At 39.7% G+C, this 25,166-nt stretch overlaps 2 protein-coding genes across 3 annotated transcripts in view; one reads left to right on the top strand and one right to left on the bottom strand.

The window, feature by feature from the left end:
- Positions 1-975: 975 nt before the first annotated feature.
- zbtb2b (zinc finger and BTB domain containing 2b) lies at positions 976-14,074 on the top strand. The gene is made up of 3 exons (XM_024291541.2): positions 976-1,332; positions 8,376-8,556; positions 9,782-14,074. The coding sequence occupies exons 2-3, from the start codon at positions 8,384-8,386 to the stop codon at positions 11,157-11,159; spliced, it is 1,551 nt and encodes a 516-aa protein (XP_024147309.1). The 5' UTR covers positions 976-1,332; positions 8,376-8,383; the 3' UTR covers positions 11,160-14,074.
- Positions 14,075-14,658: 584 nt separating this feature from the next.
- The window catches only part of akap12b (A kinase (PRKA) anchor protein 12b), a 46,611-nt gene continuing 36,103 nt past the window's right edge, over positions 14,659-25,166 (bottom strand). For both annotated transcript variants that reach the window (XM_024291538.2, XM_024291539.2), the window contains 2 exons: positions 17,790-21,827; positions 14,659-16,358 (listed from right to left, as the gene is read on the bottom strand). In XM_024291538.2, the coding sequence (XP_024147306.1) occupies positions 17,794-21,827 (4,034 nt within the window). In that variant the 3' untranslated portion in view covers positions 14,659-16,358; positions 17,790-17,793. The remainder of the gene's footprint in view (positions 16,359-17,789; positions 21,828-25,166) is intronic.

Genomic DNA, 25,166 nt, shown 5'->3' with positions numbered 1-25,166 from the left:
GCTGAAATATTAGCTAAACTCCAAAAACAGCCCAAAAAAAATTGGGAAAAAAAGCTTAAATTAGCTAAAAAAAAAAAAAAAGCTAGCAATTATATTAGCTGAACTCCAAAAATGACCTAAAAAATCTTAGTAAATGCCAGAATAGGCAAAAAAGCTAGCAGATTGCATTTTTTTCAACTTTAACACCTTAACTTTTTAACATAATTATGAATATTAAAAAGCAGGAATATTATTCCAGAATAAATCAACTTAAACCTTAAATAACTTTCAATATTTTACTCTCTATAACGATATATGTTGTCCATAAAAGTTAGAAATAAGAGCAAGATAACATCAATCCATTAATTACAATAAAATAGAAATACCCAGAGGGCCATATCCGGCCCCCGGGCCTCGACTTTGACACATGCTTTAAGACAAATCATCAAACCGGCAACATGTAAACGTTTATAGATAAAAACACTAATTTGATCAAATATACCGCTGTGTTTAATCTCATATGTGCATATTTTTCAATTTTAATGCTGTAAGGTATAAATTATTTAAGGATCTTAATTATTATAAATAATAACAACATATTTACATACAAATACGTTATTTCTGCAACAATTTTCAAAAACCGTGCACAAAACAAATGAATTTGAACTCATTTTTTTAATCAATAAATTAGTTTACAATAATAGTTCTTTAGTAAAACAATAAATGGAAAGGTTATAAATTAATTAAAAGTATGTTGTCCTTAAAATTGGAGTATAAAAGAGGAACTATTACTATAGTTTTTATGTTAATCTAAAATAAAAACATGTATTTAAGTAGTTATTACTATATATATTTAAAATATAACTCATATATTATGATTGATCCTATTATAAAAGTTTTAAATTGCATGTAACAATGATAAACCAAAACAATTAAAAGTTCATTTAAAGTTGTTTTGTGTTGAGATGCGTTCAGGGACAGTGGCGCGCTCGGGATTTTTATTTATTTATTTTTTCTTCCTGTCGTTAACGGCGGAACTTCAATGATTAACAATCATACGGCGGCGGTTATTCAGTGCGGGAAAAATCACGCAAAACTCCCCCGCCCTCCCCCGCTCAACGGATAGTCTACAAAGGCTGCGTTTTGGCTGGTTATCACCAGCAGTCATGTGATTGTAACGTAAAACCCCTAAACCGGAAAACACCGACGGACGACCCTCTCCGCCGCCAACGAATGCTGCGTTTACGAGGAGCGCAGTCGGAGCTGCTGCGAGCGCAGAGGACGGACGATCCTCCGGTAACAAACAAACAACGGCGACGCCGCCACAACTCCAGGGGTTCCCGCGCAGCTCAGGTACGACGTTTGCGTTTACCGTCACTGTTGCGCGGCTGTGTTTACTGCAAATGTCACGGGGGAAGTTGAAAGAAACGCGTTCGTGACCAGCCCCATCCCCCTTGCGTCTTTTCCTGTTCTGTGTGTGTCTGTGGCGCGCACGCATGTCCGTTTTCTCGCGACCGAGAGGGACCCGAGGCAAGGGCAGGAGTCGGTCCTCGCGCGCGCGGCGGCGGCGGCGTCTCGGCGCGTCTCCGGTCTCTGCGGGCTGCTGTAGCCGCTCCCGACGCCTCGTATCTCGGGGTTTGGAGGCGGTTTTTGGGGGGGTTAGTTTGCGCTCTCCAGACGGATCTCGTGGGCGCTTTTCTTTTTCAGAGTAACTGAAAATCTCACCACGGAAGCGACGCTTCCACGTGTGTCGATCACAGCAGGGGCGGCGCTAGGATCCTGCAAACAAGATCCATCCACTCTAGATCCATCCATACAAGATCCACACAGCGTTTATAAACCATCAAATGAGAGTTTCTGCTCAATTTAAACAAATAAATTAGAATATTCAGGCGCGCGTTTGGCTGATTATTTCTTTGTTAGATTAGTGCCACATGTGGAGAAGTAACAATTACTTAAGTAACTTTTTTGTAAAAATCCCACTCCCTAGAGTAGTTTTACTGCACCATATTTTACTTTTTAAAAATTTAAACCATTTATAGACTAAACGAAATGCACAAAAAGGTTTTGCAGAAAGGATTTTCTTCCTGACACAACCCTGTATTCCATCTGGGCTGGGGACAGGCACAGGGAGACCCAAGCTATGTCCGAATTTTCCCCTTGCTCACTATATCACGTGTCGAAGTCCAGGCCCGAGGGCCAAAACCGACCCTCCGGGTAATTCTATCCGGCCCTCAAGATGATTTGATTTTATTGTTATTAATGCCCCGATGTTATCTTATTTTATTAGTATAAGTAGTATAAATTTGACACAATATATTTTTGTGGAGAGTCAAATATTATTTAAGGTTTAAATTTGTTTATTCTGGAATAATATCACTGCCTATTTATTATTCCTAATTATGTTTAAAAGTTACAGTTTTAAATATTGGCATTCTGCTAGCTTTTTGGACTATTTTAGGCTAATTTGGAGTTTAGCTAATATACCAGCTACATGCTAGCTATTTTGGCTAATTTGTGGTTTTTGTTGTTTTTAGGCTGTTTTGGAGTTTAGCTAATATTTCAGCTACATGCTAGCTGTTTTGGCTAATTTAGTTTTTTTTTTTTAGTTTTTGGGCTGTTTTAGAGTTTAGATAATATTTCAGCTACAGGATAGCTGGTTTGGCTAATTTATGCTTTTTGTTGTTTTTAGACTGTTTTAGAGTTTAGCTAATATTTCAGCTACATGCTAGCTGTTTTGGCTAATTTAGGCTCTTCTTTTTAAGTTTTTTAGGCTGTTTAGGAGTTAGGCTAATATTTACACACTAGCTGTTTTGGCTAATTAAAGCTTTTTTCAGATTTTTTTGTCTGTTTTGGAGTTTAGCTATTTTTTTAGCTACATGTTAGCTGGTTTGGCTAACCTAAGTTATTTTTTATTTTATTTTTTGTTTTTTAGGCTAATTTGGTATTTATCGATTATTTTACCTGGCTAACAGCTTCAGTGTTTTCAGCTATCAGCTTCAGTAATTTCAGCTATCAACTTTGGCATTTTCAGCTATTAATTTCAGCATTTTCAGCTATCAGCACTAGTACTCAGCAGCCAAATTCAGCTTACAGCATTCACACTAGGATTATCATAGATAATGCTATACATCTAGTTCATAATTATGTTAAAAAGTTATAGTTTTAAAGTTTTAAAAAAGGGCTTTTAGAGTGTTTAATAAATGTTTATCCTGGTCGGCTGCAACCTAAGGTGTGTTTTGGATTTTGGCTCCTTGTGCGATTGAGTTTGACACCTCTGACGTACGTCTTTGTTTTTCTTTTCCGAGCGGGTATTTTTTCTCAAACCGTACAGCTTCAGTATTGATCGCCATTACCGTCGATTATGTTCGGCTTGGGGTTGTAAGAGGCTGTAAGCTAGTAGTTGAGCTTTTACACAGATGGATGATGGGACATGGAGGTTGGCTTACTACATTCAACGGTCCCGTCTGCAACTCAAAGGCAAATTTCTAATGAATTCCTGGTGCTTTGCAGAAACTATGTCCAAGAAAAAAAACATGTTTTTCTTTATTTTGACTATAAACTGTATAATCAAAATCAAAAGACCAACAAGAGTCCTTTCAAAATATGATTAAAATGGGGTTTTAAATGTTGGACACTGATTTCTCCATTCATACTGAAATAATTGACATTTAGAATCACATCAGTGGAAATAGTTAAGGTGAATGTTTATAGTTTAATAGTTGATGTTGACGTATGTCTAATTTTTATTTCAATATCTAAAATTGTGTTCAAACTGATTCCTAATACTTGTAGTACTTTTTAGTTTTTACTCCTCTGTAAGGAATTGGTTTGAGAAGTACTTTTCACTTGAATCGTAACATAAAAGTAAAGGTAGTTGTACTTGTGTACATGTTCTAGATCAGGGATAGGCAACTCCGGGCCTCGAGGGCCGCGTTCCTGCATGTTTCTTCAACATTCCCTGCTCTGGTATGATCTAATTGGCTGGACACACCTGAGCCAGGTAATCAGTCATGAGTTTAGGGCTGGGATGTCTGGAAATCTTGCAGACACTGCGGCCCTCGAGGCCTGCAGTAGCCTATCACTGATCTAGATACTCAAAGCGTTTGCACACTTGTTAGGAAGGAGGATAGCTGATGGTGTTTGGTGAACACACTAAAAATGTCAATAATCTCTTCACCAAACACCAAACTCACATATTGACTCTTCATTGTTGAAGCTTGAAGAAACAGGTCATGACTAATGATCATCATGAAATTGAAAAGTTCAGTTTAATATATTTAGGAATATAAAATTACAACTAACCTGAAGACATTTTAAAAGTTTTAGTCTCAACCCATTTGTAATAACAGCTGTTTGCTTAAATAAAGCAAATTTATCCATTAATCATATCTATATTTATTTAACATCAATATATTTGCCAGATGCATAAAAATATAATTTAAGATTATCCACATATAAAAATATATGACTTTAAGGGAACTTTATAAGAAAAGTCTATATATATATATTTTTTGTAAGGCATTTTTAAGAAATTAAAATAAACATAACAGTTCAAAGAAAAATATATTAAATTAACATAAATAATTTGTGGTTTTGCACATTTTTAAAGTGTTTTTATAGCTTTTATCCCAAATAATATGTTATTAATGGTATTGTTTTTGTTTTGTTCTCCAAATTGTATGTCTTGGACCGAAGACCCTCATGCTAAATCCCTTTAAATTAAACATATTTCATATATATTACAGTGAAAATATCTTAAGTCAACTTTAGAAATTGAAAATAACCACAAAGCTGCAGATTTTATTTTAAAAATGGCTTAAAAAGTCAAAAAGTTTATACTGATATGTTCAATTCTTTGGCAGTCCCATATACCGTATTTTTCGGACTATAAGTCGCACCGGAGTATAAGTCGCAGGGGCCAAAAAATGCATAATGAAGAAGAAAAAACCATACATAAGTCGCACTGGAGTATAAGTCGCATTTTTTTCAAGTAATTTATTTTACAAACTAGTTGAAAAAAACGATATTACATCATCCTGGAAGGTAAGTTATAACATTCATAAGTGAATAGAAAACAGGCTGAATATGTGTCAACACATATTCACATATTAGCATCATGAAAAAAACAAAAGGTGTAGCATTTATATAACATAACAGTTTTATTTAACTATAGCCTCAAGAACTCATCAACTTTGTATCTTTACTGTAATTAATTGCACGCAATCTCACTCCATATCACTAAATCGATTAAATTCTTCGTCCTCTGTGTCACGTCTGAATAACTAAAGTAAATAAAGTAATTGCATAGATCACCATAAGAGGGCACTCTAGACTTACGGTCCATATCTCATCATTAAAAATTCGTATATAAGTCGCACTGGAGTATAAGTCGCAGGGACATTCAATCTATGAAAAAAACCGCGACTTATAGTCCGGAAAATACGGTAATAATGACCCAGTATGTCATAATCAAATGTACTGAGAGTTGAAACTGGGACAGACATTCTAATTCATGTCACCATTTCTCATAAGATGTTTAATCAATATTTTGGTTTTTCACATATACATTAATAAACATACTATTCCTTAAAATAAGTTGCTGTTTATTCCATTTACTCACAAATAGAACACTCACTTTAGACCTAACTTTTAGCATTTACTGCAGAATTCTTGCAGAAGCAGTCATGCTCCTGTTGCATTCCAGTCTCACCTTCTCTGCTCTCTGACCTCTGATAAACCCTCAAATGTGCAGAGGGCTTTTGCACCGGGTGCAGAATTCCCTCAGAGAGAATGAAAGCCGATAAAGATTCTGTTATCGGCCCTTTCCAGACATTTTCTGAACCTGTTTGATGTGGGGAAAGAAAGTGGAGGAGAATCCTTCTTCCCATAGGCCCTTTCTGCTGGATGGTGGGGGGGTAGAACAAGCTCTGCCTTGGAATGTGTGTCGACACCCATTGCTCTGATCATGTGATGGCCCGAAGCCCTCTGAGACCAGAGGTGACCTCTCAGGTCACCAGAACGCTTCGCCTTAGCCAGCAGAAATGTCTTAAGATGGAATTTTTTCACTAAAAAACACTCAGTAATGATCATTTTCTTTAATAAGTGATGCAAAACTCAAATATTTTTAGATCAAAATAAGTTTTATCAGAGTATTTTTTAATTCTCTGCCCCACACTGATTATCAGACGTGCTGCATTTAAGAGGAAAACTCCCTCTAACAGGAAGACACCCCCACCAGCAGAAGCAGTCGGGGCGACCATCTGCTGTGACCGTTGGGGGTCAAGGAGGACAGGAAAGGGACAAACAAAAACACTGGAACATCTGCTGTGGGACAAAGAATCAGAAAAGTTAATAACCGCACCGATGATATGAATGATGGATCGTGTTTTTGAGATTTGTCATGATGGAGGACATAAAGAAAATTAAGATTAAAATTGTATTTCTGAGTATTTCGTTATTCAGATCGTTGTGAATCAGGAGGGGATGAAAAAAAATGCGGTTTGGGAAAAAGCTCCATTCCGATGCGTCCATTTGTAGACGACTAGATGCATGAACGCTTTTCGTGTTTTAGTGTTTAAAAGCTTGCCACCAAATCTACATGAATCTTAAGAAAACCTCAGACATATTTTCAAATTCAATAAAATTATTTTAATCAAAAAATACTCAAAAGTATGTACTCTAGACGGTTTAATTGTTTCTTTTTGGACAAAGTTATCTTTGGTTCCTGGTAGTGCTGGGTGAAATGACGATACATATCGTGTGGGTGATAGAAAAGTGTCTCTCGTGCCATTTCTCTTCTATTGTTTTTGTTTATTCTTACTGCTGAACTTTTGTGCAAAAATGTGTGTTCCTACTAAGAAACTTCAAACTGTTCTGCTCCTTAAAAAAAATCTCATTTGTAACGATTCAAATACATCTTAAAAAATAAAGTCAACAAAAAGTATGTCATGACATTATCATTTTTTTAGAGAATAACTGAAAATATACTTTATTGTGGTATATCGTGATATATATTGTTATTGTGATATAAAACTAGAAAAGTTGCATAAACTGTGATAATGCTAGTGTGAATGCATTTTGCTGAAAATAGTCGCTGAACATGCTGAATCTTTTTGCAGAAAATGGTGAAGCAATTTATTTTAATCGCTCAAGGGATTTGCTAAAAATGCAAAAGCTGTTTGCATGATGTTAAATTTGCTAAAAATGTAATTAAAGAACTATGAAAGAGCGCTGAAATTGAACTAAATTTCTGAAAGATTTGCAGTAAATTCCTTAAAAATCCCTAATACATGTCAATTTTTCCAAAATATTTAGTGTGTTGCTTAAATATGAGCTAAACTCCAAATTAGTAGATGCCAAATTAGCCAAAAAAGCTAGTTTGTTACCTAAATACTAGCTAAACTTCAAATTAGCCTAAAATTCCTCAGTAAACTAATTTAGCCAAAAACGTTAGCCTGTTGCTAAAATAAAAGCTAGAGTCTAGATTATCCTAAAATACCTGAGTAGATAAAAAAAAACAGCCAAAAAGCTAACATGTCGCTAAACAACAAATTAGCATAAAAAACCTCAGTAGATGCCAAATTCGCCCCAAAAAGCTAGCACATTGCTTACTAGCTAAACTCCAAAATACCCTAAAATGTCTTGGTAAACTAAATTAGCCAAAAGCGTTAGCATGTTGCTAAAATAGAGGTTAAACTCTAAAGTTGCCTTAAAAACCCCAGTAGAAAACAAATTAGCCTAAAACGTTAGCATGTTGCTAAAATAAAAGCTAAACCCTATTTTTTTTTTTTTTAACTTTTGCTATAAAGGATGAAAACATAGCCCATTAATATATTCAAAGGCTTTTTGCTAATCTACTTAAACTCATGAAATTTGAAAACTCTGTCATTCATTTCCTATGATGGATATTTTGCTCAATATTTTAAAAACATTAAAGTTTCTGAACACTAAAAATACAAGCAGTAATGTCCTGAACAAGCTGAATGTTTTGAAACCAAGATTACTAAAATCTCTGAAAATCTGAGATTTACGTGCTGAAAAACATTTGGAAAGGAGCAAGAGAATCACTACAGCTTGAGCATTTTTAGCTATCTGTTTGAGCATTTTCGGCTATTAACTCAGCTTACAGCATTCACACTTATTGCAAGTAATAAATCGAGATTATATCGTAATCTACAATCATTTTTTTTATATCGCCCAGTACTAGTTCTAGGTTTATTAGCAGAAATGTGGATTCTCCTTTATTTATTTATTTTTTGACGTTGTGGTGTCTGTTTAGCCTCTGTCTGTTCGTTAGATCATCACTGACAGCTTGACTCTTTGTGGTCGTGAAACTCTGCTCTGCTTCCATACAGGAAGCTCACTGCTGCTTCTGTGTTTGTGTCTTTGTGCAGGTTGAAGAATGGAGTTGGCCAACCATGGTCTTATCCTGCTGCAACAGCTTAACGCTCAGAGGGAGTTTGGCTTCCTGTGCGACTGCACTGTGGCTATAGGAGATGTCTTCTTTAAAGCCCACAAAGCGGTCCTGGCAGCCTTCTCCAACTACTTCCGAATGCTCTTCATCCACCAGGACAGGTGCAGAAGATGTGCATTAGACAGATTAAAGTGAAATCACCAACCCTTTGGTTAAATCGGGGTGTCAAACTCAATCGCACAAGGGGCCAAAATCCAAAACACACCATATGTCGCGGTCTGAACAGGATAAACATTTATCGAACACTAAAACTAAAATTTAAAAAGTTTAAAAACATAACTTTTTAACATAGTTATGAACTAGATATATAGCATTACCTACGATAATGCTAATGTCATTGTTGTAAGCTGAATGTGGCTGCTGAATATGCTGAAATTGATAGCTAAAAATGATGAAGCTGAAAACACTGAAGCTGATAGCCAGCTAAAATATTAGCTAAAATCCAAATTATCCTAAAACACTATGAATTTTTACTAAAAAAATAGCTATACTCAAAAATAAATAACTCATAAAAAAGGGAAGAAAAAAAAAACATAAATTAGCTAAAACAGCTAGCATGTAGCTGGAAATATTGGGTAAACTCCAAAGCAACCTAAAAAACAACAAAAGAAAAAAGGCTAAATTAGCCAAATCTGCTAGCATGTGGCTGAAGTATTAGCTAAACCCCAAAACAGCCTAAAAAACAAAATAAAACAAAATTAGCCAAAACAGCTAGCACATTGCTGGAAAAATTAGCTAAATTCCAAAACAGCCTAAAAAATTAAAAAAAGCCTAAATTAGCCAAAACAGTTAGCATGTAGCTGAAATATTAGCTAAACTTCAAAACAACCTCAAAAAATTAAAAAGCCTAAATTAGCCAAAACAGGGCGCACATGGTTGAAATATTAGCTAAGCTCCAAACTAGCCTAAAAAAAATCAAAAAATCCTAAATCAACCAAAACAGCTAGCATGAAGATGAAATATTATTTAAACTTCAAAATAGCCTAAAAAATCTTAGTAAATGCCAAAATAGTCCAAAAAGCTAGCAGATTGATAATTTAACATAATTATGAATAATAAAAAGGCAGGACTATTATTCCAGAATAAATCAACTTAAAATTTAAATAACTTTTTACTCTCCATAAAACATAATTTGTCAAATTATACAAGTTAGAAATGAGCGCAAGATGACATCGAGCCATTAATAACAATTGAAAAAAATGATCTTGAGGGCCGAATATAACTACCCAGAGAGCCGGATTCGGCCCCCGGGCCTTGACTTTGACACATGTGGGTTAGATGTTGCATTAACCTTCATGTAACGAGGCTTTACTGTCTGTGTTTCAGTGACTGCGTGCGTCTTAAAGCGGCCGACATACAGCCGGACATCTTCAGCTACCTTCTGAACCTGATGTACACCGGCAAGCTTGCGCCGCAGCTGATTGATCCCACGCGGCTGGAGCAGGGGGTCAGATTCCTCCACGCCTACCCACTACTGCAGGAGGCCAGCCAGTCGGTGTACACCCACCCTGATCAGAGCATCAACCTCTCCACCTCCCTCTACGGCATCCAGATCTCTGACCAAAAGGGGGCGCTGTCCGCGAGGGCCCCCGCCCAGCGGCAGCTCTCCTCTCCCTTTGACGCGGAGCAGACTGGCTCCGAGGGCAAAGTCCCGTCCACGGCGGCGTCTTCCTTTGTGAACTTGTCGCCACCCAAGCAGGCCCCCTCGCCCTCTGATGTAGGGGCTATAACAAAGCCACTGACCGAGGAGGTGGCGATGGACCTTCTGAGTGCGGACGGGTCCTCCGCCGCCGCCATCCTTCACGTGAAACCCAGCATAATGAAGAGGAACTCGTCCTTCAGGAAGCATTACTCCTGTCACGTCTGCAGGAGCAGGTTCACCCAAAGGAGTCTGCTGAGAGAGCACCTCCTGCAGCACAGCCAGGCTCTGCTGCAGTCGCCAGCAGAGCCCAGCAAGGTTCTGTCGCCCATGGTGACCGGTGAGCACAGCATGGTGGCGGAGGGCGTTAAGGAAAACAAGCCGGCGGCAACAGCCGTAGAGATCATCAGTGACAGCGAGCAAACTCCCGTCTCCGTCACCAACTCGGACTCTCCCCAAGCAGAGGTGTCCACGTCCACCTGGGGGGTGGGAGGGTTAAACTCTCAGGCAGACACTCCGCCGCCGTCCGACATTGCTGACATAGACAACCTTGAGAACGCCGATCTGGACCGCGAGGTGAAGCGGCGGAAGTACGAGTGCTCCACCTGCGGCCGCAAGTTCATTCAGAAGAGCCACTGGCGCGAGCACATGTACATTCACACGGGGAAGCCCTTCAAATGCAGCGCCTGCGGCAAGAGCTTCTGCCGCGCCAACCAGGCGGCGCGCCACGTGTGCCTGAACCAGGGGGCCGACTCCTACACCATGGTGGACCGGCAGAGCATGGAGCTGTGCGCGGCCGGAGACGACAACAGCCAGATGGAGGCCATGTTTTTGGGTTCCTCCAAGCCTTACAAGTGTAACATTTGCGCCACCACCTTTTCCAGCCCGAGCGAGGTCATCAAACATCTCTGCTTCGCTCAAGGGGGGCTCGCGGGGCTGCAGGCGAGCACGGGGGCGAGCATGCTGCTGCAGCGGGAAGAACTTTCCAAAGATGAAGGGTCCGACTTGTCCAACTCCGGCACCCCGGTAGAACCAATCAAGACTGAGGAGATCCTCGTAGAATAGTGCCAATACCTGTTTTTTTTTCCATTCCTTCCAGTGTGTTTTTGTTATCTAAATTATGGGAAATAGGTGAAGTTAGTCAGGGTTTGTTCGTTTGAGGTTGTATTTTAGAATCTTCTCGTCTCTAGGAGTTTGAAGCTGTTATGACCGTCTGCTTCAAAAAAGGATTTGAGTTTGACTGAGCCTTTGTGACGAAGCTTCGCTAAGTTTGGCGGTGTGAAAGGAAAAGGAAGTCAGAGCGGTTAGGGGAGGGGCGGCGGCATTTCTTGGCGTGATGTGGAGGCTGCGTGGGGGGGGCTAAAAGCAAAAACAGGCAAAGCACAACCTCATCTCGGTTTGCATCAGTCCTCTCGTGGCGTTTTGCTCCAAGAAACGGAGAACGTTGACACAAAATGACCATTTCCTGTATGGTTTCTCAGCTGCAGAGCAGTTCAACCCGTGTTGTGTGTCGTGCGCTTTGCAGGGTTAGGGTTCCTGTCTACTTCCTGTTACCCTTTCACAGCACGGCCTCCGACAGGCGGTCATACCTAACAAGAGTCACTTGTTTTCGTGCCCCTTTGCCTCCCTTTATAGCTATTGTAAAACACCTCAAAGATATAAATAATTCCCTTAAAGAGAGGCTGTCCTGCAGACATATTTGAAATATATATATACATTTTGTTTCTTTATGTTTGATTTTGTCTGCTATATTTGTTAAAAATTAATGCATCATCCACAAAGATGTATATGATAGCTTACAAATGTGTAGAGTAATTAAATTTAAAATCATAGACGTAAGTTATGTCCGAATTCCTCCTCCTACGCACTTTATAGTGCGTTCGCCATTTTCTAGTGCTGTCCGAATCTAAAAATTTCCCAAAAGTCTTTGCGAAAAACGAGCGCGCATCGATGCTAACTAGATTAGCAAATATAGACCACAATGCATTACGGTCGAACAATTTCAAACAAAAAAAAACGTGTTTAAGGTTGTGTGCGAAATCCCTCCCCAACCCCTAACTACAAAAAAACTTAATACTCCGGGACTGTATAATGCCCTGGATTTTAAAGGTATTTCGGACGCGATGCTTATTATTTTTCTTTCGTTTTTCCAAACGCCGGATATGACGTCACCGAATTAATACGAACATTTCACGACGTTTATTTATAACTCCACCGTGTTAAAATCTTGATGGTTTGTATAAAAAAATACATTCAAACACTTTTTTGTTTTAAATTGTTCGAAAGCAATGCATTTTTGTCTATATTCGCTAATCATCGATGCATGCTAGCTTTTCGCAAAGACTTCTGGGAAATTTTAGTGCACTCAATTTTGGAATTATTCGGACAGCAAGAGAAAATGGCGAACGCACTACAAAGTAAGTAGGGGGGAATTCGGATATAGCTGGTAGATTCTCTCCGGCCAAGTTCATGCTAACTGCATCCATCCTGTTTTTAAAAGGGAAATTAGCATTTTAATGTATTATTTTAGACAAACCTGGTGTGTTTGTGGTCAAATTTGTTTTGCCTAATACTGTCCACATTCATAATTATGCTAATTAATAACTAAAAAACCTGCAGAAAATCGTTAGTGTTCAGATTGTAGATAAGAATTTCAGATGTAAAGAATAACAGGCAGATCCGTTTGTTTTATTAGAAAATAAAAGCTGCAAAATCGACGATAAAATGTCACTCGTACTACTGAGCACTGGAAATGACATATTTGCAGGTGTAAATGTGAAGCTTATTTGTTTTTACATTTTGTAGGAAGTGCCATAAAGGTGTCGGCTAAATGATGATGTTTTAGTTATTTTACTTATTATTTGTTAAGAGTGGATGCTGATGTGAGGTTAGTCAAGGTGGCGCTACAAAGTTCTCAAGTTTACTGTTTTTCAGTAATTTCCCCCCCTTTTTGACTGCTTTACTCCAGAATTATTCATTTTAGGAAGCTCAAACACATCTTTTTTTGTTTTCTTACACTGAAACTGCGGATTGTTTTTAATCATAACACAAAAAGTTATGTGCATTTGTTGTAAAAGCAAAAAGGAAAGCTTTATTGAGTCATCGTCATATTACAAAACGACAGTTAAAGGGTTAACCACCAATATATCTAATGTTCATGTTGCTTATGTACTACTTTGGCTGCAGAGATTTCAAGTTTTTTATTATTATTTTTTTTTAGGAATAATTTTGATGCAGTGTACCTAGTTTGTGGCTAGATGGAGCTGGTTTGCCTTTCTTGCCCATTCAGTGAAATGTGACAACAAATGCCAATTCAACTTTATACATCTATAGGCAAATCTCTAATAAATCCTTCAGATTAAAGTGTTACAAGACTATAATCCCACCTTTAACAGGTTGAACAGTGTGTCAGAAACATACAATTTAAAGTTAAATGTGTTTTTAGGTCAACATTTATTCCTATCTGGTTTTTCTGTGACTGATCTGCATTCTCAGGAGTATTTTTGGCCACATAAAAATGCTTCAGCAGTGAAGAACAAACAATAAAAATGTGTTTTTTTATTAATTTATTTGCCTCTTTTTTATTAAAATAAAACAGCACTTTGGAGTACGTCATATATGATTTTGATCAAACTGTTTAAAAATTAATAGTTTTAGAATGCATAAACAAGAGAGGATTTCTATACATCTTTTTGAACTTCATATACACTAAAAAGTGAAACATTATTTTTTTTATTGAATTTAATTAAGTTGAGTAAATCATCAAGTTAATAATTTTATTGATGAAAACTAACAATTTTAATTACAGAACTTTAATCAAAGTGATCCCTTTTTTCAGTGTATGACACAACTATAGATTTATATGCAAAAAGAACTACGAAAAAATATATCTTAAATTAAAAAAACGGTTTAACGCTGCAAAAACAGACCCCTAAAGAATAATTTAAAAATTCTTACATAAAAAAAAAAAAAAAAAAAAACTAAATCTGCCCCCCAAAAATTGGTCTTACCAAAAATGTTTATTAAAAAAATCGTCATGGAGACATATTTGATTTAAAATTGAAAATAAATATTAGTGAGGTTAGCTTTCTTTTCTTTCTTTAAAATTCAGTCTTTTAGTGTATTTGTGAATTTGACAGATTTATGCTATTAAAGTAAGTGAATAGGTTAATAAAAGCTATTTTTCATCATATTTTGTCTACATTTTTACTTTCTACAGGCAGATGTCCTCTACAATTATACATTTTTAAATAATTTTAATTATTTAAAGTGCTATATTTTAGTACCTGTCAATTTATTGTGATTTAAATCAGTTTTATCGTTTATTTATTTATTTTTTTTTACAGAAAATAGATACAAATGTTGCAAAAATATAATTTTCTGTTGTGCATCAATACCACTTTCATTTAAATAAACTATAAAATCTACAAAAAATATGAAACATCCAATTTCTAAAGCTTATTTACTTCATTTTAAAAAGAAATTCTATAAGCTGTCTGATGTTTTTCTGTTTTTCACCTCTTCAAAATCTCATTATTAGTGTTTAAAAAACAGCAGTCACAAGCAAATTTTTCTCTTTATTGAATGAAACATAGACTTTTCTGAATTTGTACTATTTAACAGCTCAGAAGATATAAAAGACATAAGACCATGCTACATGAATGTTATGCTAAATGGCTGCAGGTTACTTGTTAATGTTAAAACAATAAGATTTAGCTACATACAGTAGGTATACAATCTGTACAAATGTTACCAGGTTCACAGTTATGTGTTACGAAAGGATGGAGAATCAACAGTGGATGAAGATGGTTTACAACAAACATGATAAACAATTTTTTGTTTTGTTTTTTATGGTCATTTATTACAGGCAGAGTGAAAAGAATGTGACAGGGTGCAAACTTTCTGACTGATTTGGTTGCATTAATTGAATTCGGGAGGGTATGAAAGCACCCTCATGATCGTCGCATGATTAAAAAAAAATGTGCCGTTTTTCTGACTTAATTGGAAAAAACACAAATACCAGCTCTAACAAGGTCACATGTCTGCTTTAGTGCTTGCAGGACCTTTCCTAAAACATCCCCCTCTTTGTAAATAAATTTGCAGAATAAGCCCTGACCTTACAGCTAAGATTTGATGCCTGAATTGAAGGAGCTGTGTGGAAGCTTTGGGGAAACTAATTGGATGCAACTGATGTCTTGTCCTGTGATCGATGGAAAGACCATGGCTCCCTGATTAATTTTAACTCGATTTGGCTTTTAAATCAAGAGCAAAATGAGCTTTTGTATTTATTTCTGGTACCATGCAGTTTGTGCCTGTCTGAACCATCTTGGTTTCCGTCCTCTCTGGTGCCAGCTGAAAAACAACCTGAGCAATGGGGCTGTTGGTTGAGGAGCACAAAAGTTGCAATCTTTTACACCAAATTCACCTAAAGGGTGCACTCCTTTCCATCTACAGCAGAGGGTGTTAAACTCCTCTTTTTACAAGCTAATGTGAATAAAAGCTTTATATTTTGTGTCATAAATGCACATCTCTAATAGTTTCTTCGAACACTACATTTCCCACAATCCTCTGCCACAACTTAATGAGCATAATAGTTTATTGAGACATGAAGTAAAGTTTTTTCACAGTAATTCAGGCAGTGATTGTTTATCTACATGTTTAGTCAGGGTGACTTACAAAAATTGTCGATTTTGAGATATTTCTTTGCCTGTAGAGTCGCACTTGTACCATGGCTTATTTGCTACAAACCCTTAAATAATGGCTCCTACAATAAACCTTTAAGAGGCTTCTGTGCATGACACTTAAATGCTAATAGACTAAAAAAGGAAAAACATACCTGGCGGATTACAGCAAAGTGAAAACTAGGACATTTGCCGATGGAATAAAAGGAAAAACAAAAGTCGATGGATACTCAAAAATATAAATACAAAGTAGAAGACATTTTTTTCGCCCCTTGAAACCTCATTCCTGTATGTAAAAATCCACACTATTTTGCACACACACCCTGAAACAGGGTGGAGAATTTTTTTTTCTTTTTTTTTTTGAAACGCAGAGTCTCTGAGACACCGAAAGTGATCCGAAGCGAGGCGGGGTGCTCCTGAGGTGCAGGGCATGCGTGTGAGTGAGGTCACGACGGTGGCTCGTCCAGGTGGGAGAGAGCGGCGTGGACGTTGCTCGCTCCGTGTCCCTCTCACGCTCTCCTCCACATCAGTCACGTCCTGGTCTTGGCTGTGGGTCTCCCAGGCATCGCTCTTGTAGCTCCAGCTAAAACGAACAAACACAAAAGGTTAATTTTTCAAGTTACAACAGAATTTTTGAATTAATAAACTAATATTTGAAAGTAATTTTATGTTCATTATACTCTACTTAAACTCCCCTCCCCTTAACCCCACCCCCACCCCCCTCTTCTTCTTTACTGCCCAGTCCAACAAAAAAGAAAGATACAAACATAATCAATATAAATAAAGTAGCATAAAATACAAAAGGGGTTTATACAAACATACACTTTTGCGAGTCAGACTATCAATGACCCCTGCTGTGACAGTAAAATGTGTCTAACACAAGAGGCTCTCAACGCCTGTTTGCTCAGCTGTTGGACAAATTAGACAAGTTAAAAAAAAAGTTAGAATCTACTTTTATTTGATCCTATCAAGCTCTAAACAAAACAAAATATATTCTTATGGAGAGTAAAATATTTTAAGTTATTTAAGGTTTAAGTTGATTTATTCTGGACTAATATTCCTGCCTTATTTGTTTATAATTATGTTAAAAAGTTACGATTTTAAAGTTTAAAAAATTGGCATTCAGCTAGCTTTTTGGAGTATTTTGGCATTTACTAAAAAAAAATTAGGGCTATTTTGGAGTTCAGCTATTTTTTTCAGCTACATGCTAGCTGTTTTGGCTAATTTAAGCTTTTTTATTTTTTTTAGGCTATTTTGACATTTTGGCTAACCTAAGTTTTTTTTTTTCCTTTTCTTTCAGCTTCAGCATTTTTAGCAATCAATTTTTAGCATCTTCAGCTATCAGCACTAGCGTTTTCAGTGGCCAAATTAAGCTTACAGCATTCACACTTGTATTATCGCAGGTAATGTTAAATATCTAGTTCATAATTATGCTAAAAAAATACAGTTTGAAAATTTAAAAAATGTAGTTTCAGAGTGTCCATTAAATGTTTATCCTGTTCGGCCCGCGACCTAAGGTGTGTTTTGGTTTTTGGCCCCTTGTGCGATTGAGTTTGACACCCCTGCTCCAAACACATGAAAACTTTCACCGTCTCACACTTTTTGGCTCACTCAACACTGGGGGAAAAAAAACAACTTCTCCCCTTTGAAGCTCTCTGTAATTTAATCTTACAAATGCATATTCCGACATGCTTTCCTGACTCCATGCTGAGCCCCTGATGGAGGAAAAACAGGAGGAGAGCAGAGGAATCATAATCAGCCTTTCAGCACAAGTTCATCTGCCCCTCGCACACCACTTCTCCTTTAAGACCCTGGCCTACAAAGACAGGGTCAATGGCGGCATTCCTACTTTGATATCAAAGGTAACCTGGTTACTCAAGGCCCGAACAAAAGCTTTTTCATCTGGGCTGTGTGCAAATCCCCTCCCCTACTCTCTAATAAATGTTGGGCCCACTGATGTTAAAAAAAAAAAAAAAAAAAAGATACTCAGATGGTGGTTTGGAAAATGTCTCACCTGCTCATGATGCTGCTGTGAGCTCTGTGGACATAGGCTCAATCTCCTTCACCGCTTCCTCGATCACCTCGATCACTTGCGCCATGACTTCCGCACACTTGACTGAGGACTTGCTTCCTGTTGTTTCTGTGTCTTGGTTGCAACCGGCAGCTTCTTCTGAGCCCGGTACTTGAGGTTCCTCTGACAGCGACGACAGCTTTTTTATTCTCGGAGGGTTCTTCGCAGACGGGCTGCTCTCCCCGTTCAGCTCGGAGGTGACTTCCACTTCCACTGGAGGCTCCTCGACCTCCTCCGCTTCCTGCAGGACCACCTGGATCGGCATGTGGATGGCCTTTTTTTCCTCAGGCTGTGTTTTTCCACCATCACCCTTCTTAGACTTCTCTCTCTTTCCACCAATCTCTCCAACTTCTTCCTCTACGACAGTTTCTTCACTTACTTTGATTTCAGCCGTCTTCAATCGCTTTTCCAATTTCTTCTCCTTCCCTACGCCCTTTTCCCCCTCAAGAGTCTCAATCACCTCAATCGGGATACTTTCAGTGACCTCTGTGGCGACACAAAGCTGCACAGGTGCTTTCTTGACTGTTTTTTTACACAAAACAGGAGAAGGAGTGTCTGTGATGACCACTGGCTCGGTTGCAACCTCAACCTCCTTCTCCGTTGTGGCTATTGCCTTAACCGGTGTTGGAATGAGGCTTCCTGGCTTGTCAGCGTTATTCCCTGTAGGCCCATCCTCTGACACTTTGTCCACAGCATCTTGAATGACAGTTTGGGCAATCTCCGCACTTCGATTCTCTATCTCTTTGTCCCGGTGGACCTCTTCTTTGACTTTCCTTGACATCTTTTTCGCTGAGACAAAAGTATCGGACATTGACGCTTTACTCACTGATGATGTTGCTTTTTCCTCGGGGGCGACAAGAACAACCGTATCCATCATAACGGCGGATTCCTCGCTCGGCACAATGGCAGTGATGGCTGTTTCACCCCCTTTTCGGTTGTTGGGTGTCGCCTCGCCCGCTACGACCTGGAGCATCGCCCTCACGGGGGTGTTCTCTCCAGTGGCAGAAAGCTTTTCTGTGCTCACATGCTTTTCCTTGCTTTCCACGGTTACTTCAGAGACTTCCGCGCTCTGGGAGCAGGGAGTGCTTTCAAGGGTGGGTGAAATGGGATCGACTGCCACGGCTTTAGGGGAGTTCTCCTTCAGCGTGACGGGCTGGATGACCTCAGAGTTTTCTATGCTGACGACTCCAATCTTCTCGATCTCTGATTCAAAGCTCTCTCTTGCGGCTTGAATCTCTGCACCCTGGATGGCTAAGTCTTCCGCAACTCGCTCAAGCTCAAGGATTTGCACTTGGTGGACGTGAGCGTTAAACACGGCGTCTTCCGAGACACTTGCCTCCTCCACAGCGTCTGACTTCTCTTGCACAGCCAGCTCGGTGGTCTGAGCGCTTTTGAGTGCCGGTGCCGACTCTACAGTGGGCTCTACGGGCTCCTCCACTGGTGGATCCACAGACTCCTTCGTCTCTAGGCCGATGCAGATGGCCGTAGCATCACTACGCTTGTGTGCCTCCAGAAATGTTTTTGTCGTCGATTCTATAATATCTGTTTCAGGTTCTTGTTCAATTGCAACAGTGGCTACATTTACTGGTGGATCTTCAACAGTCACACAGGTCTGGAATGGCACTTCACTGATCTGGGGCTTGATACGACCCAACGTTTCCACTGCACTCTCCGTCTCTGGGCTCTTGGGAACAGGAGAGGTTGAGGCATCAGGGGCTGGAGTGATCGGCTTCACCTCGGCAGTGGACAGCCTGCGTCCCATGTTCCCTCGATTTGGTGGTGGTACTATGTCGTCGGTGTCATCCTCAGTGTTGTCGGTGTCAATAGACTTTGGCGTGGCGGCGTTCTCTGCCTCTTCTGTGATGTCACTAAGCTGATCACGTCTATCGTCAGCATCTTCAACAGAGGCTGGAATCCATGATGGAGTTCTGTCTTCTGCCGAGACTTTGTTCTGGACTTCAGCTGTCTCCTCTGGTGACACCTGCTCTGCTGGAGTTTGGTCGTCATACTCTGACAGAGGAACCACAGCTGGGGTTTCAGAGTCTTCCTCTTGCTCTGGTGAGGGCGGCTTTTCAACCACTTTCTTCTTGCGTCCAGGGAATAGCTTTTTCAAAGAGAAGGAGGACTCCTCTTTTGGTGCTTCAGCTTCTGGTTGGACTAGTTCAGCGGAGCTCTCAGGCTTGACCTCAACTTTGGGCTTGTTTTTTGATGCAACTAAGCGTTTCAATGTGGCCCAGGGGGATTCTCTGACTGGGGGGGCGCTTACTGGCTCAGGTGCTGGAGCAGCTGCTGCTTCACTCTCAGTTTCTTGGGGAGTGACGGCAGCAGGTTCGATTTTCTCCTCTTGCCCTCCTTCTTCTTCTGCTGCTTCTGCTGCTGCTGGAGCTTCTTCTTCTGCTTTGGTCTCATCATCATCAGAATCAGAAGTCTTCCTTGTCCTCTTCTTGGGTCCGCCCATACACATCAGAGCTTCCCAGGAAACAGATGTGTCCATTTTCTTTTTGGCCTCTTCTGTGCTGGTGGTTAGCTTCTCCGAGTTGTCGGTCTTTGGCTCTTCTTCAGGGACCTTTTCCTCCTTCGTCTCCTCTTCATCACCCTTTTCTGCTAACGGAGCGCTCTCGGAAGAAGACAGCGTTGCTGACTTGGCTGGTTTGTCACTTGTGGCTTCGTCATCGCTGTCAGATAATCTTTTCGCGTGCTTCTTCGGAGTTACCAGCTTCCTAAAGGAGGCGATGACACTGTCCTTTTTCTTCTCACCGTCGGACGCAACTTCACCTTCAGTTTCTTGGCTGGACTCGTTCTGATTACCCTCTGTGACGGGCTCTCCGGTTGCAGGGCTCTCAGGAGAAGAGGGCCCGCTTTCAGCTTTTGGACCTTCTTCTGACTCTGTGGAGGACTGAAGTTGTTCACCAGTATCTTTTTTGCTCTTCTGTCTCTTTGTTGAGAGTTTCTTTAAGCCACTTCCAGTGAAGAGTTTCTTCAGAGGACTTCCGTGAATCTTTGTCTTCTCCTGTGAGGATTGCAGCTCCGCCTCTGAGGTCACCTCTGCTGGTGCTGCCTCGTCTTTAGCTGCAGCTTCTGCCTTTTGGTCCTCTGGTTTGCTTTCATCAGTAGTATCTGTGGGAGACGAGGTTTCAGCCGGAGCTTCTGCGGCTGTGTCGGACTTTTCTTCTTTTGGAGGGGTTGTCGCCTCTTCTTTTGGCTCTAGTTGTTCCTCGACAGGAGTTGCCGACGCCTCACTCTTGACTTCCTGCTCCGACTCAGCGTTCTCCTCCTTAGTTTTCTCTTCCTTTACATCATTTTCCTCTTTTGCTTCAGCTGTCTCATTTGCCTTTGCCGCCTCCTCCTCCTCTTTCATCCTCCTAAGGCTGCTTTTCTTTCTAAGGTTAGAAAAGAGTCCAACAAAGAAAAGCTTCCTGAACGGTGAAATGGTCTCCTTTGGTGTGGGAGGGGTTTCGCTTTCCTTCTCGACTTCTTCTGTCTTGGCTCCTTCTGTCTTGGCTCCTTCTGCCTTGGCTCCTTCGATGGACGCTTCAGCAGAAGTACCATCAGGAGTTTCTGCCTTTTCTGGTTCTTTAGATGTTGATGTCTCCTTTTCTGTTTCCATTGTCTCTGTTTTGCTGTCCTCCTCTTCGGTTTCAGTCTCCTTCTCCTTTGTCGGTTCGTCCGTTTCACTGACCTCCTCTCCGTCTTTGTCTTTAACTGTCAGCAGCTTCACAGGGTCTGTTTCCTCACTTTTATCCTTCTTAACTGTGAATTTCAAGCCCACAATTGTAAAGATTTTCTTGAAGCCAACTTCACCTGGGTCCTCTCCTTTCTCCTCTGTTGACTTTACTTCTACGGAAGATAGACTGTTTGCCTCTGGGGACTCCTTGTCCAGTTTCTCCCCATTCAGCTGGGGAGTCACTTCATCTGGGAGGGTGTCCATGTTCTCTGGCGCCTCCTCTTTCGGAGCCACAGTCCCACCATCCGGCTGGCCGACTGAAATGAAAGGGAAGAAAGAGGTTTCTGTGAAATGCTGATTCAATTTTATGAAATCAGTTGATTACTTGTTCATGCGGTCCTGTAACGCTATGCTGCAGAAGCACCACTTATGATGTTCACATGACGTTCATACAAAGTTACGATTTACAGCATTCATTTGAACAAATTAAAGAAGCGATTAGGAAATCAAATCACTTGCATCCAGCATAAATTCTGCTCTGTGGTTAAAACTTTTGGGAATCAAAAGTAAAGTTATGTGAAACAGAAGTTACTGGCTGAGAATCCAACTTTGTGGGTTTGGCAATTTGATGCAATCAAATATCTGTTTGGACTAACACGCTTTAAACCCCACATTTAAACAATTACCGAGCAGTCACTCCTTGCTAGTCAAACATTTTCCTGACAAGAATTGCATTTAAAGTTGAGATAACAGACACAAACCACACACACAACACGTCTATCCTCCACGTCTGTCTGTGTTTTGACAGAAGGAGGCGTGGGGGGAATTATGGTCCGCCAGATGCACTGCAGTCTGGGAAAACCTCACATCTGATAGCCATGGGCTCTCCAAAAAAATTCCCCAAATGTTTTATGTCTAGGTATCAGCTTACAGGATTACGCGTAAAGAAACATATCTGCCGTTTTAAGGCGTGCAAACTGTGGGAACCACTCAGAAGCTGCCACTGAACAGCAGGGCAGCACAAACACAACTAGAGAAGTTGCATTACCTGCTAGTGTGAATGCTTTGTGCTGAAAGTAGTCGCTGAAAATGGTAATGCAATTTACTTTAATTGCTGAAGGAATTTGCTGAAAATGCAAAAGGTATTTGCAAAATGTAAAATTCACCAAAAGACTGGAAATTTTGGTAAAGCCCTATGAAAGAGCGCTGAAGTTTACCTAAATTTCTGAAAAAAAAATTGTAGTAAAATTGCTTAAAAATCCCAAATACACGACAACTTTAGAAAAAAAATATTGTTTGTTGCTTAAATATAAGCTAAACTCCAAAATACCCCCAAAAACCTTAGTAGATGTCAAATTAGCCAAAAAAGCTAGCTTGCAGCTTAAATATTAGCTAAACTCCAAAATAGTCTACAATTCCTCAGTAAACAAAATTAGCCAAAAACATTAGCCTGTTGCTAAAATAGTCTAAAATAGCTCCAAAATAGCATAAAAAACCTCACTAGATCCCATATTAGCCAAAACTGTTAGCTTGTTGCTGAAATAGAAGCTAAACTCCAAGCAACCAAGCAATCACACAATAAAGCAATTTTGGATGAATGTTAATTATGAACGTAAATCTCTTTAATTTATGAAAGCTGTTGGCTTACACAAAAATGTACGACTTGAATCCCACATCTGCCGGCATCATTTTTTTAAATTACAAAGCTGCATTCCAAGAAAATTAAAACATAAAACAGCTCGCTAAATGTACATGTAGACTAAATTAACTTAAATCTTCGGATTTTAACAAAGGAAAAGATCTGAATGAAGACACGCCCGCTCCAGGGTGGAATCTGAGCAATGCCTCACACCCCATTTTTTTAAAGAAAATTATTTTAAGATGCCCTAAATATAATCCGAGTGTGAATTCCAGGTGATCCGAGGAATGTTTATTTGTTTTTCATTCACGCCCCGTCTTGTCTCCGGCCGTGATGCATTCAAAGCAAACAATACAGGACTCCCCCCTCCTCCTTAAAATAAAGTCCCCTTGACCCACATTCCACCACAGCAGGATGGATAGTCGTCCCCCCACTCCCTGGCTGAAGCATACACAAACATAAAAGCACAATAGACCGGGCCTTTTCTGCTCTTTGAAAATAAAGAGTTTCTAATTTATGATGCACAAGTTTAGTAACTTTCTCAAAGCGATACAAGCTTCTTATTGACTCTACAGCACGGGTGTCAAACTCAATCGCACAAGGGCCAAAATCCAAATCCTTAGGTCGTGGGCCGAACAGGATAAATATTTACTGAACACTCTAAAACTAAATTTTTAAAACTTTAAATCTGTACATTTTTAACATAACTATGAACTAGATATATAGCATTACCTGCGATAATGCTAGTGTGAATGCTGTAAGCTGAATTTAGCCGCTGAAGATGCTGAAATCGTTAGCTAAAAGCGATGAAATCACTGAAGCTAACTGAAAACGCTGAAGCTGATAGCCAGCTTAAATGTTGGCTAAATGCCAAATTAGACTAAAAAACAAACAAACAAAAAACGTAGGTAAGCCAAAACAGCTAGCATGTAGCCGAAAAATTGCTAAATTTTAAAATAGCCTAAAATAACATTCGTAAATGCAAAAGTAGTCCAAAAAGCTAGCAGAATGTTCATTTTTATAACTTTTAAACCGTAACTTTAACATAATCATAACTAATAACAAGGAAGGAATATTATTCCAGAATAAATCAAATTAAACCTTAAATAACTTCTAATATTTTATTCTCCATAATAATATATTTTGTCAAAATTATACAAGTTAGAAATAAGCACAAGATAATATTGGGCCATTAATAACAATAAACTAAAATGATCTGGTGGGCCGGATCTAATTACCCGAAGGGCCGGATCCGGCCCCCGGGCCTTGACTTTGACACATGCTCTACAGCCGTATGGGCCTTTTAAGCTGACCAAAAACTTCCCAAAAGCAGGAAAACTCGGCGTGTGTGGGAGTTGCGCATCACTCTCCTAATGAAAGAGGAGCCCTGTTGATTTAACGGGCATCTTTCTCTCGGCTTTTTTTGATCTCAGGCTCCCTGCTTCTTCTTTGAGGCGCACAGCTGTTAACATCTTTCAAGTCCTGTTTTTCTGCAAAAGCCGGGGTACACGGGGGTGACAGGGAAAGCATGGACGACATGGGTGGGGCGAGCCACTTCACAGGGTGTCGCATATCGCTGGTTAAAATTCCCCCTCTCTCCACTGGAGATGGGCAACACTTGGAAGCCAAAAACCGATTGTCTCCAGTGAAGCCAGATAACGTTTCCGTTGTGTGTTTGGTTTAGGGGGGGGCGAGGCAGTTGGACGTTTGAATAGCTGCTATTCTTTGAGTAAACCTTTAAACAAATTTATGCAAATCCTTGACATAGTTTCTGCAGTTTAGACTTTTAAAGACAAAAGTGGTCAGTTGAAAAAAAAAAGAGGAGCAACCCCACCCCCCCATTCAACAGAGACAAGACACCCCCTTTCTGTCTCCAAGGTGTGGTCTCTGCGACTGCAGGGGGGAACAAATCAACAGTTATTCCCTCATCTCAGACAATATCCGACTTTTGAATCAGCAGGAAAGGGGTTGAAACCATCACTCCCAGCTGGAAGTTGTGAAGAAGAATCTGTGTTGG

Source organism: Oryzias melastigma, linkage group LG24 (genome assembly GCF_002922805.2).
Source record: "Oryzias melastigma strain HK-1 linkage group LG24, ASM292280v2, whole genome shotgun sequence".
Lineage (NCBI taxonomy): Eukaryota > Metazoa > Chordata > Actinopteri > Beloniformes > Adrianichthyidae > Oryzias > Oryzias melastigma.
The sequence above is the reverse complement of the archived record's forward strand: the minus strand, read 5'-3'. Positions and strand labels throughout refer to the sequence as shown.

Bases quoted from the DNA above. Each gene is read 5' to 3' on its own strand.
- zbtb2b (XM_024291541.2), top strand. From the start codon at position 8,384: ATGGAGTTGGCCAACCATGGTCTTATCCTGCTGCAACAGCTTAACGCT. The intron at 8,557-9,781 runs GTGCAGAAGATG...TCTGTGTTTCAG, and splicing joins CTCTTCATCCACCAGGACAG to TGACTGCGTGCGTCTTAAAG.